At 33.2% G+C, this 12850-nt stretch overlaps 3 protein-coding genes across 3 annotated transcripts; 1 reads left to right on the top strand and 2 right to left on the bottom strand.

The window, feature by feature from the left end:
* Positions 1-225: 225 nt before the first annotated feature.
* LOC123886980 (PKS-NRPS hybrid synthetase cheA-like) lies at positions 226-3113 on the bottom strand. Its single transcript, XM_045936241.1, has 2 exons — positions 1281-3113; positions 226-1182 (listed from the first exon to the last, which is right to left on the bottom strand). Exons 1-2 carry the CDS (start codon positions 3111-3113, stop codon positions 226-228), a joined length of 2790 nt encoding a protein of 929 aa, XP_045792197.1.
* A 3829-nt stretch (positions 3114-6942) lies between these two features.
* LOC123883448 (nucleoside diphosphate kinase 1) lies at positions 6943-8790 on the top strand. The gene is made up of 4 exons (XM_045932253.1): positions 6943-7190; positions 7574-7622; positions 7841-8072; positions 8511-8790. Exons 1-4 carry the CDS (start codon positions 7137-7139, stop codon positions 8623-8625), a joined length of 450 nt encoding a protein of 149 aa, XP_045788209.1. The 5' UTR covers positions 6943-7136; the 3' UTR covers positions 8626-8790.
* A 2097-nt stretch (positions 8791-10887) lies between these two features.
* On the bottom strand, positions 10888-12089 carry LOC123883446 (SKP1-like protein 21). Its single transcript, XM_045932251.1, has 2 exons — positions 11885-12089; positions 10888-11801 (listed from the first exon to the last, which is right to left on the bottom strand). Exon 2 carries the CDS (start codon positions 11799-11801, stop codon positions 10908-10910), a length of 894 nt encoding a protein of 297 aa, XP_045788207.1. The 5' UTR covers positions 11885-12089; the 3' UTR covers positions 10888-10907.
* Between the last annotated feature and the right edge of the window lie 761 nt (positions 12090-12850).

Here is a 12850-nt window from a genome sequence, read left to right as displayed (position 1 = left end):
GTTTGTGATATCTGAACCAACTATCATATATTTATACAAAAGTGCTGAGAATTTTAACCACATAATGTGTCGGTTACATTTCAACCACAAAAAGTGTCGGTTACATTTGAACCACAAAACCGTCTGTTACATTTTAACCACATAAAGTGTTGGTTATATTTCAACCACAAAAAGCTTTGTTCCTATTTGAACCACAAAAAAAAAGTCTTCGTTACATTACAACCACTAGTCATCTGAAAATGTTATAGGATCATCTTTATTGATCTCCTTCTTCAAATCACCTTTTTCATTCTTCATGAGTTCGTCAAACTCACTCATCCGGTCCAAAAATGTATCTTCCCAAGTCTCAGCCTCCGGTGCCCGATGAATTTTCCAGCTCTTATTAGTAGGAGGAAGTGGACATCCAGACTTCAGTTTTACATTGACACAGTGATATGGAACCATACCAATACAAATAATGTGTGCAGATGGATCAAACGGTGGCTTGGTACGCAGTGGAAAAAATGTTTCAGAATAACCTATATGATGCGATGTCAAACATACTACAACACGGTTGTAGGCCGTTGCAAGGATATGGCCCATATCTGGAAATGTGAACCATTTTTCTTCCGGTGCAATGCCATTCTTAGGCATTACCTTGGGAGGGAACAAACCATCAAGAATGTATTGTAGACGTGCCTCAGTACCGAAAATAGGCAGGTACTCTTTCCTAAACATGGTTAACTCTCTGATAAGTTTTGAACGAACTAATCCTTGACTATCTTCGCCCTTATTAAGACACTCTGCTGCAACGCGGAATCCACAATGCCCATCCCCTTTAACATCAATAATGTCCTCAATATATGAATGCATGAACATTGGCATATGCTCCATAAACGGAATTGAACGGCGAGGTATAGCATTAGGAGACAAAGTGCCTATGCGAGCAGTCTTCCTTTTGGGTTTGGCTGGTTTTGATTGTGATGCCTGACTGTCAGGATATCGGGCATCAATGTGCTCCCAATAAGATGGAGATCTAGTGGTAGAACTGTTACATTTACTTGACTTTGCCCGTTTTTTTGCACCCTTTGTATCTACCTGTTTGACCGGTGCAGTTAGCGATGTAATTTCTGGAAAAGCTATCTGTCGCAGTTGATCCCTAATTTGTAGCTGCATACTCTGATTTGATAATCTCAACCGTTCCTAAAACAAAGGAAACACAAATTTCATTTAAATAATTGAAACACAAGCACAAATATTATTCGTTAATATAATTCGGTAAATTTAAAGTATTACATTACCTGAATGACCCTAAACTCCTTCGAGCAGTCAACCTGTCCATCATCTGCTTCGTCAATTTGTAACCTCTTCCAATGAGTGTTAATCTCGTCCAGTCTAATAGGTAGTTTTTTGTCCCTCTTCAATGCTATTAGACAAGCACATGGCAACCCGTATGTTATCTTCATCACACAACCACACTTTTTCCGATTCTTACCACATTCGCGGGAACGAATTTCTTCATCCCTAATAAAGTGTAAGGCTTGTCTAGATATGTTATACACCAACTTAGGGTACAAAAAGTGCTTTTTAAAATAGTGTTCAACGGCACTAGTACTCTGTCCAAATGACGTCTTTATTTTTATCAACTGGTTTGAAACCATTTCATTTGTCGCTTCCCAACCCTTGACCAAATCACCCTTACAATCCGGCAAGTATTGTTTCAACACTCCATGTTGAGACTCAACTCTGTTGGTTGTAGTGTTTCCAATGTGCATAACACGATTTGTCCATACACTCACAATTTTTTCCTTCACCTGATCTAAAACCATTGTTTCAACATATTTGACAAAATTTGGATAATGGTCAAACACTTTCCTGAAATCAACGACAGCATCAATATACGACTCTTCTGTTGTCGATTCTACAACTGATTTCCATTGACATGCGAGTGTTTTCTTTAACTTGACCATGTTTTCTTCTTTTGCGTTGCAAAGAGTCGTGAACTTAGCTTTCACGTTCTTATAAATATGAAACCGACACAGTAAAGCTGTTGATTTTGGAAACACTTTCGCAACTGCATTCATCAGTGCCTGATCCCTATCAGTGACAATGACCTTCGGCACTGTGTCTTTACTCTTCAGTAGACTCCGACACGTCTCAAGGGCCCATATGAAGTCTTCTTCTTTTTCATTCGCAATATATGCAAAACCAACGTTGTACGATTTTTCGGTAGAAGTTACACCAACTATCTCAAATAACGGCATTTTATACTTGTTGGTTTTGTAAGTTGAATCCAACATCAAAACAGTAGGGAAAGTGTTAAACAAAATCACACTTTCCGGATGTGCCCAAAAAATATCTTGTATAGTTGTAGAGTCACCAACTGTTCTACACTTGTGAAAATATTTGTTACTCTCACAACACTTCATTAGTTGTTGCATTTCAGTCATTTCACCCCTAAGTTCTTTCTTGAGCCTTTGGCGCGCATTGTAGACAGCTTTCATTGAAATTTTGGTCTCTGGATTTCGCCCTTTCAATGTGGACAAAATGTTCTTTGGGGCCACCAAATTTCTTGTCAACTCGCATACAACCTCCTTCTCCTCCGGTTGTAAACGTCCCGCAAGAATATGACCTTCATGGTTATTCGACAGCTCGTGGTTATGCTCGCCGTTCACTACATTTAGACTCCATACCTGTGTTGACAAAAAGTAACCTCGCAACCTAAACCGACAGTTACATTTCCTCGTAGCTGTGTCCTCATTCTTTAATTTCCTTATCCTCTCTTTGTACTCCCCACCTCTTTCGCAACCCAACACAAAATACCTTTTCCTTCGGTAAGAACCGTTATCTGATTTAGCAATCACAATAGTAAATCCAGCTTTTTTTGCCTCATTGCGACACCATTTGATCAACTCATCTCGCTCATTGCAATACGGTGCATCATGAAAATATTTTCCCGTGTCAACTTTATGCTCATTATCACTGGGTTCCACAACATTAACGGCCGGTTCCACAACATTAGGTTGAGCAATGACAAGTTCCACAACATTAGGTTGAACAATGACATGTTCGACAACATTAACAGAGTCGGGTTCATCAATGTTTGTTTTCAATTCATCCGGAGGTTCCCCCATCCCAACACCTATGCATATTAACCAATACAATCAGACCCAATCAGCATACATGTTTTATTCAATGTGTATCTATCAAACCCAATTCATTAAGTAACATATTTTCAACATATTTCATAGAAACACCATTAAAATTGAAAAAAAAAACCGATTAAAGCAAAGATTACCTTTTGTATGACTCCAAATGAGATTAGGATCCCTCTATGAGTGAAGAAACGTTGATTTGATGCCTTCCAAAGCTCCCAAAATCGCCTTAGGGCGCAACAATCCGGATTGAGTGTAGAAGAGGCTATGACATGACAGGTTCTGTCATCTGCTCTATATAGGGCAACTTCGGTAGATACGAACCGAAACTTGGCGTTTTCGGTAGATACGGACCTGAAGTTTAGCGTTTTCGCTTCGTATTTACCGAACTTAAAATTTTTTTAGGTCAAACGCTCACTTCGGTAGATAAGTACCGAAATCATGTCATACTGTGATGAATCTGCTTATAATGCTGGCCTTAGCTTAATGTCACATACCTTCGGTACACAATTACCGAAGTTATGTTGTTTTGGTTTGTACCTACCGAAATATTTCAAGGGTAAACCGGTCAATTTGGGGGGCCTGGGAGGAATATGGCAGGGCTTAAAAAGCAATTTTCTCAAGAAAATGAAGCAGTATTGACAAAAAAACCGCTAGAAAAATGCTTGGGCCCCCAAAAACCTTGCTCAATATTGGCTCACTTGTCCCAAGTCCCATTCAATCCAGAATATTTCTCTTCTCACACTCCGTGTTTTTTTTTCTACCCCTCAGTTTTTCATTTTTGCCATTGAATAAATATTTCGGAACATGTTTTCCGAATTTATTTTGCCTTGGAAAAAACTTAGAAATGTATTTTCCGAATTTTCCAAATTTGAACTAGAAATTTTTCGAAAAACATGTTCCGAAATTTTTATACAAGAATAAAAATGAAAAAACGATGGTAGAAAAGAAATAGGGGAGTGGGAAGAGAAAAATTCTTCAACCCACCCACCAAACTGAGTTAGCTCGACCGAACAAAAACCAAAATTAAGAGTGGAGCTTGTACTCTAAATTTAAGCGCGGAGTTTAACCAAACTTTTAAATGTTTGTTTGTTTTGACAGTGAAACCTTTGCAAATACACAACCTTTGAAAAGCTTTGATTTTTGAGGTTTTATGTTGCCGCCCTACCTTTAATTTGTTTTCGCATGCCTTACGCGTTTTTATTTTTACTCTTCCGCTACTAATTAAGCAGGATGTCTTTGGGGGTATCCGCCACCTAAATAATGGACATATGTGTTTTGATAAATTCGTAGAACGCACGAGAAAATAAATTCAATGGCAAAAAAAAAACTCATGATTTTTAGCTTTAGAAAGTCACAGTCATTGAGACGCAAGAAAGATATGTTAAACTTACAACTTATATACTACTTCAACAATATTTTAATTGAATATCAATACGTTTTATGTGAGTTATTGTTAGCAGTAGTAAAATGCACCCATCAAAATTCTATATAGATTATAACACATCAATCTTTGTTAGCACACCCATCAAACTTTTTTTCTTTTCTTTTCTTTCCTTTTTTGGGTGTAAAGACACCCATCAAAGTTCTATACATCAAAGTTCTATACATAATTCCTTTTTTATAAAAAGTAACCACAAGACAAAAGTGTCGTATATAAGTGGTGTGATGAACTTTAAACTCTTAAAGGATAAAGGTGTGATGAAACAAGTTTAATGATGTGAAAAATCTACACTTAAGTGAAAGATTGTTGGAGTTCAAATATAAGTGATTTGTCTCGTATCAAGTGAACAATTATATATTATATATAATAGAGGAGAGACTTGTATAATATATTTAAATTTTACGTAAAAAAAAAATCTCTTAGGAGTCATCATTGGTCTGATGAGATGAGATGTTCTGATGCAATGGTTTTGACGATCATGGATTGTTAGGTAGTGAGGTTGTAAGAGGAAGATGTGAGAAGAAGATGAAGATTCGAGTTTTTTTCTATTTCTCATAAAATGAAAGGAAATTGGATCATCTTTAGCACTTTGTGTCTAGTCCTCTCTCCTTTTCCTAATTCAATGGTTAATGATCAACAAAAGAAAAAATATATAGTGCAGAGGAAAGATAAATAGATGAGTAAATGGTTGAGATGACAGAGGGAAAACATAAGAGAAAAGACTCGAAAGGATCGAAATCCAAATGAAAGAGGTATTATAATCAATTTACAAATAAGCATGAAAACAACACATAAACATATGATATGGCAAAAAAAAAAAAATGGACACATAATTAGAATTAACAATAATTTAACGTTTTTTTTTACGCAACGTTTTTATTAGAATATTCATAGTTGTCTAAAGTTATTATTGTTATTATTAGTATTGATCGTAAATAATTAGTAGTGAATGTAAATTTAAATTATGAATAGGGTCCGTTTGATCTGCTAAAAAATAAGGACTGGACAGGACAACTCTATTTGTACTGTGTTTGATTGTAAAATTGTTTCAGGAACGGGACAAACTGAGAGGCAATGGACAGGACAAAAACATAAAATTTTGTTCCTAAATCACAGCACAAGTTTTTGTCCGCCGTACAAGTTTTCTAAAATACCAAAAATAGCATTTTATTAACCAAATATCGTATAAGACAAAAAATTGTTCAATATCCCAAAAGTTTGTTTTATGCTGTTCTGTCATGTGTTGTGTTGTTCTGTCTTGTACTGTTCTGTCAAGTACTTACCCTTTAATAGATCAAACACATCCTAAGAGATATTGTCTTATATTATATACATGAAATTGTGATCAATGAAAATGATCAACCCAACTAATAATAACAATAATAACAATAATAACTTTAGACAACTATCAATATTCTAATAGTTTTAGACCACTATGACAAACAAGCCTCAAATCAGCCTTAAATCAGAGAATTAAAAATATTTTTTGTTGATTCCAGGATTATCATAACGTTGAGTGACATTTTTAGATACCAAATAATTGTTTATTCCTTTAAGTAATAGTATTTTCTAACACAATTTTTTTTATATTGTAGTAACAAACTTCTTTTGAAATGATGTTATCGATGATGTTATCGATATAAGATCGATAATAATTCAAAATTTAGTGACTAACGAAAAACGATCGAGCGACTTGTGCTAATTGGCGAGATACTAAATTAGCTTATTGCGTAATACTCCCTTCAAACACAAATATAAGCAAAAAAATACTTCAAATTTTGGTCACTAGCTATTATAAGCAAAAATTAATTACTTTTAAACTAAATAATACTACTATTCTTGTACAAAAAAAAAATTTACTACTATTCATAATATATTCTTATTTAATTCTATTTTATTTTACGCATTTATTTCACTTTTACACTTTTTAAAATGGGTAATACAGTAAATTTAACTCATATTTTGCATTAAATCAAAAAAATTAACTACACCTAACTAACTTTCTTAAACACCGTGTAAATATTTTTTTTTTCTTAGATTTATGTTCGGAGGGAGTACAACTTACCTTACGGTTACGTCCAGAGCCCACTCAACATTAAATGAGACCTAAAATAATTTAAAATAAAAGTAAGACATTTTTACTCAAAAAATAATATTTTATAAAAAATTTTATTTCTTAATTAAATTTTCTTTTTGGTGTTCATAAATAAAATATGCGATTTTGTAAAAAAAAATTAAAATATTCGATCAAGTCACTTTCTTTCTTTTTTCTTGACAATAAGTCACTTTCTTTCTTTTGTCAAAAAAAAAAGGTGAATTAGGTCACCTTAAAAAATCAAAAGAATTATTCGAAAATAACATATTTTGTCATAAAAAAAATAAAAAAATTTAGGAAAATGATTCCTTAACTTTATAGAGCGAATATTCGTTTGTGAAATTAGGTTTAGGGTTCTATTTGCAGCCATATATAAATCCCCTTTTCTCACACACTTCTTCCTCAGTCATACTCTTTCGCACAAATCCACAGAAACTCAACTCAATTTCAAAGATCAATCAACATGGCCGAGCAAACTTTCATCATGATCAAGCCTGATGGTGTTCAAAGAGGCCTTGTATGTTTCATTCTTCAAAACCCCTTTTGTTTAATTCTTAATTATTCGTTAAATTTTACCTTTGTTTGTGTAAAATTGAGGATTTATGCTTGAATTTTGAAATAAATTGTTATTATTGGTTGATATTTCGATGAAAGATTCGTTTTTTATGTTTACTAGTGTTTCTTTTGTATTAATTTGAATCGGGGTTTTTGAAATTGTGTGTTTTGAATTGATGGGTTTCTTATGTTTTATTTTTAAGAAATTGGGTTGATGAATCTTTTTGAATGGATAAATATTTTTTGGCTAAAGGTAGTTGATGAGGTGGTTTTGAATATTTAGGGTTGTGCTTGATTGATACTGAAAGTTGAGTAATTTCTGACTGAAAAGTTTTTATTTTTCAGGTTGGTGAAATTATTAGCAGGTTTGAGAAGAAGGGTTTCTACTTGAAAGGTAATCCTTAAATTATGCTAATTCTAAATCCTGTTTTTGTTCCTTGATCATAATGAATAAACTTTTGCTTATATGGATCTATTGTTGAAATCTGTTTGTAGTACTTATAAGTCTTTGATATGATAGTATGTTAGTAACTCATAACTTGATTATTTCAAAGTTGACTTGATTTATGACTTTGATGACTTAGTTGACTGATTTATTTGACTTGATTTTAGGTTTGAAATTCTTGAATGTGGAGCGTGCTTTTGCTGAGAAGCACTATGCTGACTTGTCTGCCAAGCCTTTCTTTGGTGGATTGGTGGAGTACATCGTCTCTGGCCCTGTTGTTGCCATGATTTGGGAGGGAAAGAATGTTGTCTTAACTGGCCGAAAGATTATTGGTGCCACAAACCCAGCTCAATCTGAGCCTGGAACTATTCGTGGTGACTTTGCTGTTGAGATTGGCAGGTATAGATATGTTCTCATTGTAATCTCACTCTTGAAGCATATTGTTTTTTTTAAACCATTTGTTTTAACTGCTTGAATATATGAATGTTTCTGTTCCTATCTTTCTGTTTTAGCATAGCTAATTTTAGGTTTATAAAATGTTATATGCTTGTTTATAAAAAATAAAATGCATGTTTTAGTCGGAGCCTCGGAGGTTAACAAGACTGTTCTTGACTCTCTATAGTTAGGATCTTGGTTCTTGTTATCAATTAGTATGTTTCTGTAGATCGAAGATATAACCTAGATCTGTATCTTGTTTCCTTAAAGTATTTGTTGAACAAATTTATTTGTCATTGTTTGATTTGAAAACTTCCTATCTAACTAATTGAAATAGTACTTCGGTTTTTCTTATGAACTTGGTTTAAAGCGTGTAACTAATTACTGTTATTATTGATGCAGGAACGTTATTCATGGAAGTGACTCCGTTGACAGTGCCAACAAGGAAATTGCATTGTGGTTCCCTGAGGGTCCTGCTAACTGGCAAAGCAGCCAACACAAATGGATCTACGAGTAAAGATATAAACCTCAAGTCTATAATGAATGTACTCTATTTTGATCAATTGTTGGAACTTTATGAGTGTTTGGTGCCTTGGTTTTGATGTGTTAAGTCTAGTTATCTTGTGCTTGTTCAAACTCTGTCACAGTCTGATATATCAAATTTGAACTTATTTTTGGTTTCCATTGTTGTTTATTATGTTTGTGTTTGAGCTGTTGATGTGGTTGTACTTAAATTATACCATTATTATTTAAGTACACAGTTTAATGAGGCAATTACTAAAACGTCTTGTGGCATTCTATTTTATAAGATACTACACAAAATTGAGAACTTTCACGGTAATTTGGCTAGTTTTGTAGGCTAGTGGACCAGCTTCTTAAGTGGTCCATCAATCATTACACGTTTTACCTTTTAATTAAAAACTACCGGCTCACAATGAGTGAGCAAGTTGACTGCATCAGACATGTCAATGCATAACTTTGATTATTAATGTTTTTAATTACTCCCTCCGGTCCTTTTTATAAGGAAAGCTTTTAAAAAATTACACAACCAAAGAAGCACATTTTACATAGTTATTTTCATTTAATACTCATAAATTTAAATGTATTCCATGTATACCCTTATTTAATTACTCTTAATTCAACTAACTTACTTATTTTTAATATTTTCTCTCATAATAAATAAAGGTATAAGTGAAATTAAACATTTAAACCATTTGAAAATTGATCAAAGTTTCTTATAAAAAGGACCAAAAAAATTTCTCAAATTGTTCCATATAAAAAGGACCGGATGGAGTATATAATAGTAAAAATTATAAAAATATAATATTTTGAAAATACTCATCGAGATGAATTCAACAATAGTTAATATTTGTTTTTATTTATTAGTAGAAAAATAAGGTCAAAAGTGCCTATCATTGTTGTATAAAGGATACTCTTGATTTATCCCAACCAGGAGTGTTCTGTGCACCATCGAGCTAGAAGATAGCGTACACATTATTCTCTCTTGCGAAGCTGTTCGACAAGTTTGACAAAGATCCGATTATTTGAACATTATTCAGCAGCACTTCACAGTTAATAATAACATTGCAAAGCTATGGCGAAGTCAAGTTGAGACAGCTTCAACAGTGTTTGAAAGAGCTTGTACGGTCGTTACGGATTGGCAAATGGCCCAAATAGCACCAAAGAAAAGCATCAACGGGCAACAACAACCAGCAGCAAAATGGGCAAGACCGAGTTTGGGTCGCTATAAATGCAATATTGACGCCTCCTTCTCCTCAGGCCTTAATAGAGTTGGCATAGGCACGTGTATCAGAGATGATCAGGGTAGATTTGTTGTCGCCAAAACAAAGTGGTTTTCACCTGTTTGTGACGTGGAGATGGGTGAAGCTCAAGGGCTTTTGCAATGCTTTCAAATGGGTTTGAGATTTACAGTTGGAAGATGTTAATTTTGAACTTGATGCGCAAACTGTTGTTACTAAGTTTCATAGTAGAAAAGATGATGTATCTGAATTCGGGAAAGTCATCAAAGATTGTCAACGTTTGCACAATACTTTTTTCAAAAACTCAAAGGTCGAGTTTATTAGGAGACAAGCCAATATGGTCGCTCATGTTTTAGCACGAGCAGCCCCACTCCTAGCTAGTTTCCGTTATATAGTCACACACTTACTATTAAGCCAACACTCATGGTATAAAGAGGTTATGGTATAAAGAAAAAACAAACTAAAGGGGCTTTGCATAAAATTTGAATATGGACTAAAATCAATATTCACCTAATTTTGTTTAAACTCCTATTTATTTTTATTTTTTTGAAACTAAAGAAATCACATATTAATGAGAAAGGTCATGCTATTTATTGATAAATGCAAATGATGAGGAAGGAAAAATAAATTACATACTACATGATAGAAGAATATAATAATTTTTTTTTTGGTTTTTAACCCTCTAGTTCCTAGGGAAAGGGGAACTTAGTAATCCAAAGTTCGGCGGCGAGGTAAATAAAATCTGGTCCAGAAGTTGTTCCACCCAGGAATCAAACCTGGGTTCTCCCGAAATCCGTCCTTTGGTGAAGCTCGTTAACCACTTGATAGAAGAATATAAAATTGAACAGCAAAAAATACAATGCTAAGAACACTTGTTAAAGAATACTATTATGAATGAAATGCACAAGTTTTCTTTTGTCAAAAAAAAAATAATGCTAAGAACACTTGTTAAAGAAGAAATATAAAAATATTTCATAATATCCAAAAAAAAAAAAAAACAGACAAAAAAAAAACCCCTACAATTTCCTTGTGCTTGCTACTAGCATCTCTCAAAAAATTCTTTTATTCTCTCTGACCATTCAGTATTCAATCTGCGTGCAAATTCTTCCACTTCTTTATCAATTTTTGCCATTATGGTTTGATCAAACTCTTCATCATTGAACTCAACTTTAGGATCATCTTCTTCCTTCTTATTATGTTGTATAGGTGCTTCCTTCAAACTAGATTTCTTTTGCTGTTGTTTTTCCTTTCTCTGGTTCTTTTTTTTATTCTTCCGAGTTTTATTCGGCTTCGGTTCTTCATCATTCGATCCATTAATAAACGACAAAAGTTCGTCAACCGGACGTTCATCTACTACATTCGTATGTTGTAGCTGAAGGTCGTGTAGAATCCTTTCAGGCTCTCTAAGTTCTCTTCTCTTATCGAAATACAAGTTCAAAAGCCTAACACGTGCATCACAAGTTACATTACTGAACGACTCCAATTTCTCTTCCTCCATAAGATCTTCAGGCGCACAAAACATCTGGTGTATCTCTTCCGGTGAACTATCTTCAATTCGTCGAGCTAGTGCAGAACATGTGAGATTGATTAATGGCCTTAATCGAAGGCTGTGCACGGCACCCACCAATTCAGATAGACTATTTGTATTCATTATCTTAACAAATTTCTCATCATACGATTTTCGTTCCTTGTTCGAGTGGCCTGGCGTTAGATGAAATCGACAATAACTAAGAATCAAATTCAACAATGCCGGATTACGAACTTGTTCGGGAAGACATATCGGACGATTTTTGGAAGATCCTATGCCCTTTTGTAATTTAAATTCTTGACATATAAATGGGCAAACAAGTGCAACCTCTTGTTCCACTTGTTGGATTGAATCATCGCCAGTTTGAAGCCATAGATAAGGCTTCATCATCTCAGTTTCTAACATCTGAGAACAAGAGAAAGAATAATATGTATACTAAAATAAAGAGTAACAACTCTAGTAACAAAAATACTAGATACAAGACGTACCGATTTTGCAAACTATCTTCTGGTTTTCTTCGGTACTCTGATCAATGCTTTCAAGTTTCAAACCCTAATTTATAGTAGTAATATAGTATGATTTACTTTTTAAGAAATAAAGATTTGATTTGTCAAAAAGAAATAAGATTTGATTTTTTTTAATTAGGTAAAAAAATAAATTATTTGGTCAAAAAAGAGATTTGATATATTTTTATATTTTTTACCAAAAGAGTTGATATCTTTTTAAAACTTGTTTTAGGTAAAATAAAAAAGATTTTATTTTTTAAAACTTATCCTTAACATAATTACTAATTTTATTTTTTAAAACTTATCCTTAACATAAATACTAGTAATTAAGGCAAGTCAAAAAGATTAGAATATTTTTTAAAACTTGACAAAAAATTTAGTCAAAAAACTTGACTAAAAATATTTTAGTCAAAAAATAAGCTTGAATAAATTTTTTTCTTATACTACATTTAAAAAAAATCAAATCAACCCTTTGACCAAAAAAATAAAAATAAAGTCAAGCCAACTAAAATCTTATTCTTTTTTTTTCTTCACTTATTTCAACTTTTAGAAATTAATTATAAAATCAATTATGATTTTTTTTAAAATTTTGAATTAATCCTGAACCCAAAGAATATGTCCCCAATTATTATTATTATTGTTATTATTATTATTATTATTATTTCAAATGAAATTAGCAGATTTATTTAACACTAGCGGCCAGACAGACGCGTTCCGCACCAATCTGTGTCTATTATGCAAACTCATATAAAAAAATATCTTACGTTATGGTGAATTTGTTAATACGAATAATAGGTTTTTGCCGCTCAAAAAAAAAAAGACAAGCCTTATTTTATGGTGAGTTTGTTAATAAAAGATTTTTGCTGCTTAAAAAAAAAGTTAAGAGTACTGTTAGTATTATAAAAACTCCACACCAAAATTTTTGTATCCTAGTATAGATTAAGCCAC

This window comes from Trifolium pratense, linkage group LG5, assembly GCF_020283565.1.
Source record: "Trifolium pratense cultivar HEN17-A07 linkage group LG5, ARS_RC_1.1, whole genome shotgun sequence".
Lineage (NCBI taxonomy): Eukaryota > Viridiplantae > Streptophyta > Magnoliopsida > Fabales > Fabaceae > Trifolium > Trifolium pratense.
The sequence above is the reverse complement of the archived record's forward strand: the minus strand, read 5'-3'. Positions and strand labels throughout refer to the sequence as shown.

Excerpts from the sequence above, each read along its gene's own strand:
- LOC123883448 (XM_045932253.1), top strand. The coding sequence starts at position 7,137 with ATGGCCGAGCAAACTTTCATCATGATCAAGCCTGATGGTGTTCAAAGA. Across the intron at positions 7,623-7,840 it reads GAAGGGTTTCTACTTGAAAG|GTTTGAAATTCTTGAATGTG; the intron begins GTAATCCTTAAA and ends ACTTGATTTTAG. Across the intron at positions 8,073-8,510 it reads TTTGCTGTTGAGATTGGCAG|GAACGTTATTCATGGAAGTG; the intron begins GTATAGATATGT and ends TTATTGATGCAG.
- LOC123886980 (XM_045936241.1), bottom strand. The coding sequence starts at position 3,113 with ATGGGGGAACCTCCGGATGAATTGAAAACAAACATTGATGAACCCGAC. Across the intron at positions 1,183-1,280 it reads AGGAGTTTAGGGTCATTCAG|GAACGGTTGAGATTATCAAA; the intron begins GTAATGTAATAC and ends CCTTTGTTTTAG.
- LOC123883446 (XM_045932251.1), bottom strand. The coding sequence starts at position 11,801 with ATGTTAGAAACTGAGATGATGAAGCCTTATCTATGGCTTCAAACTGGC.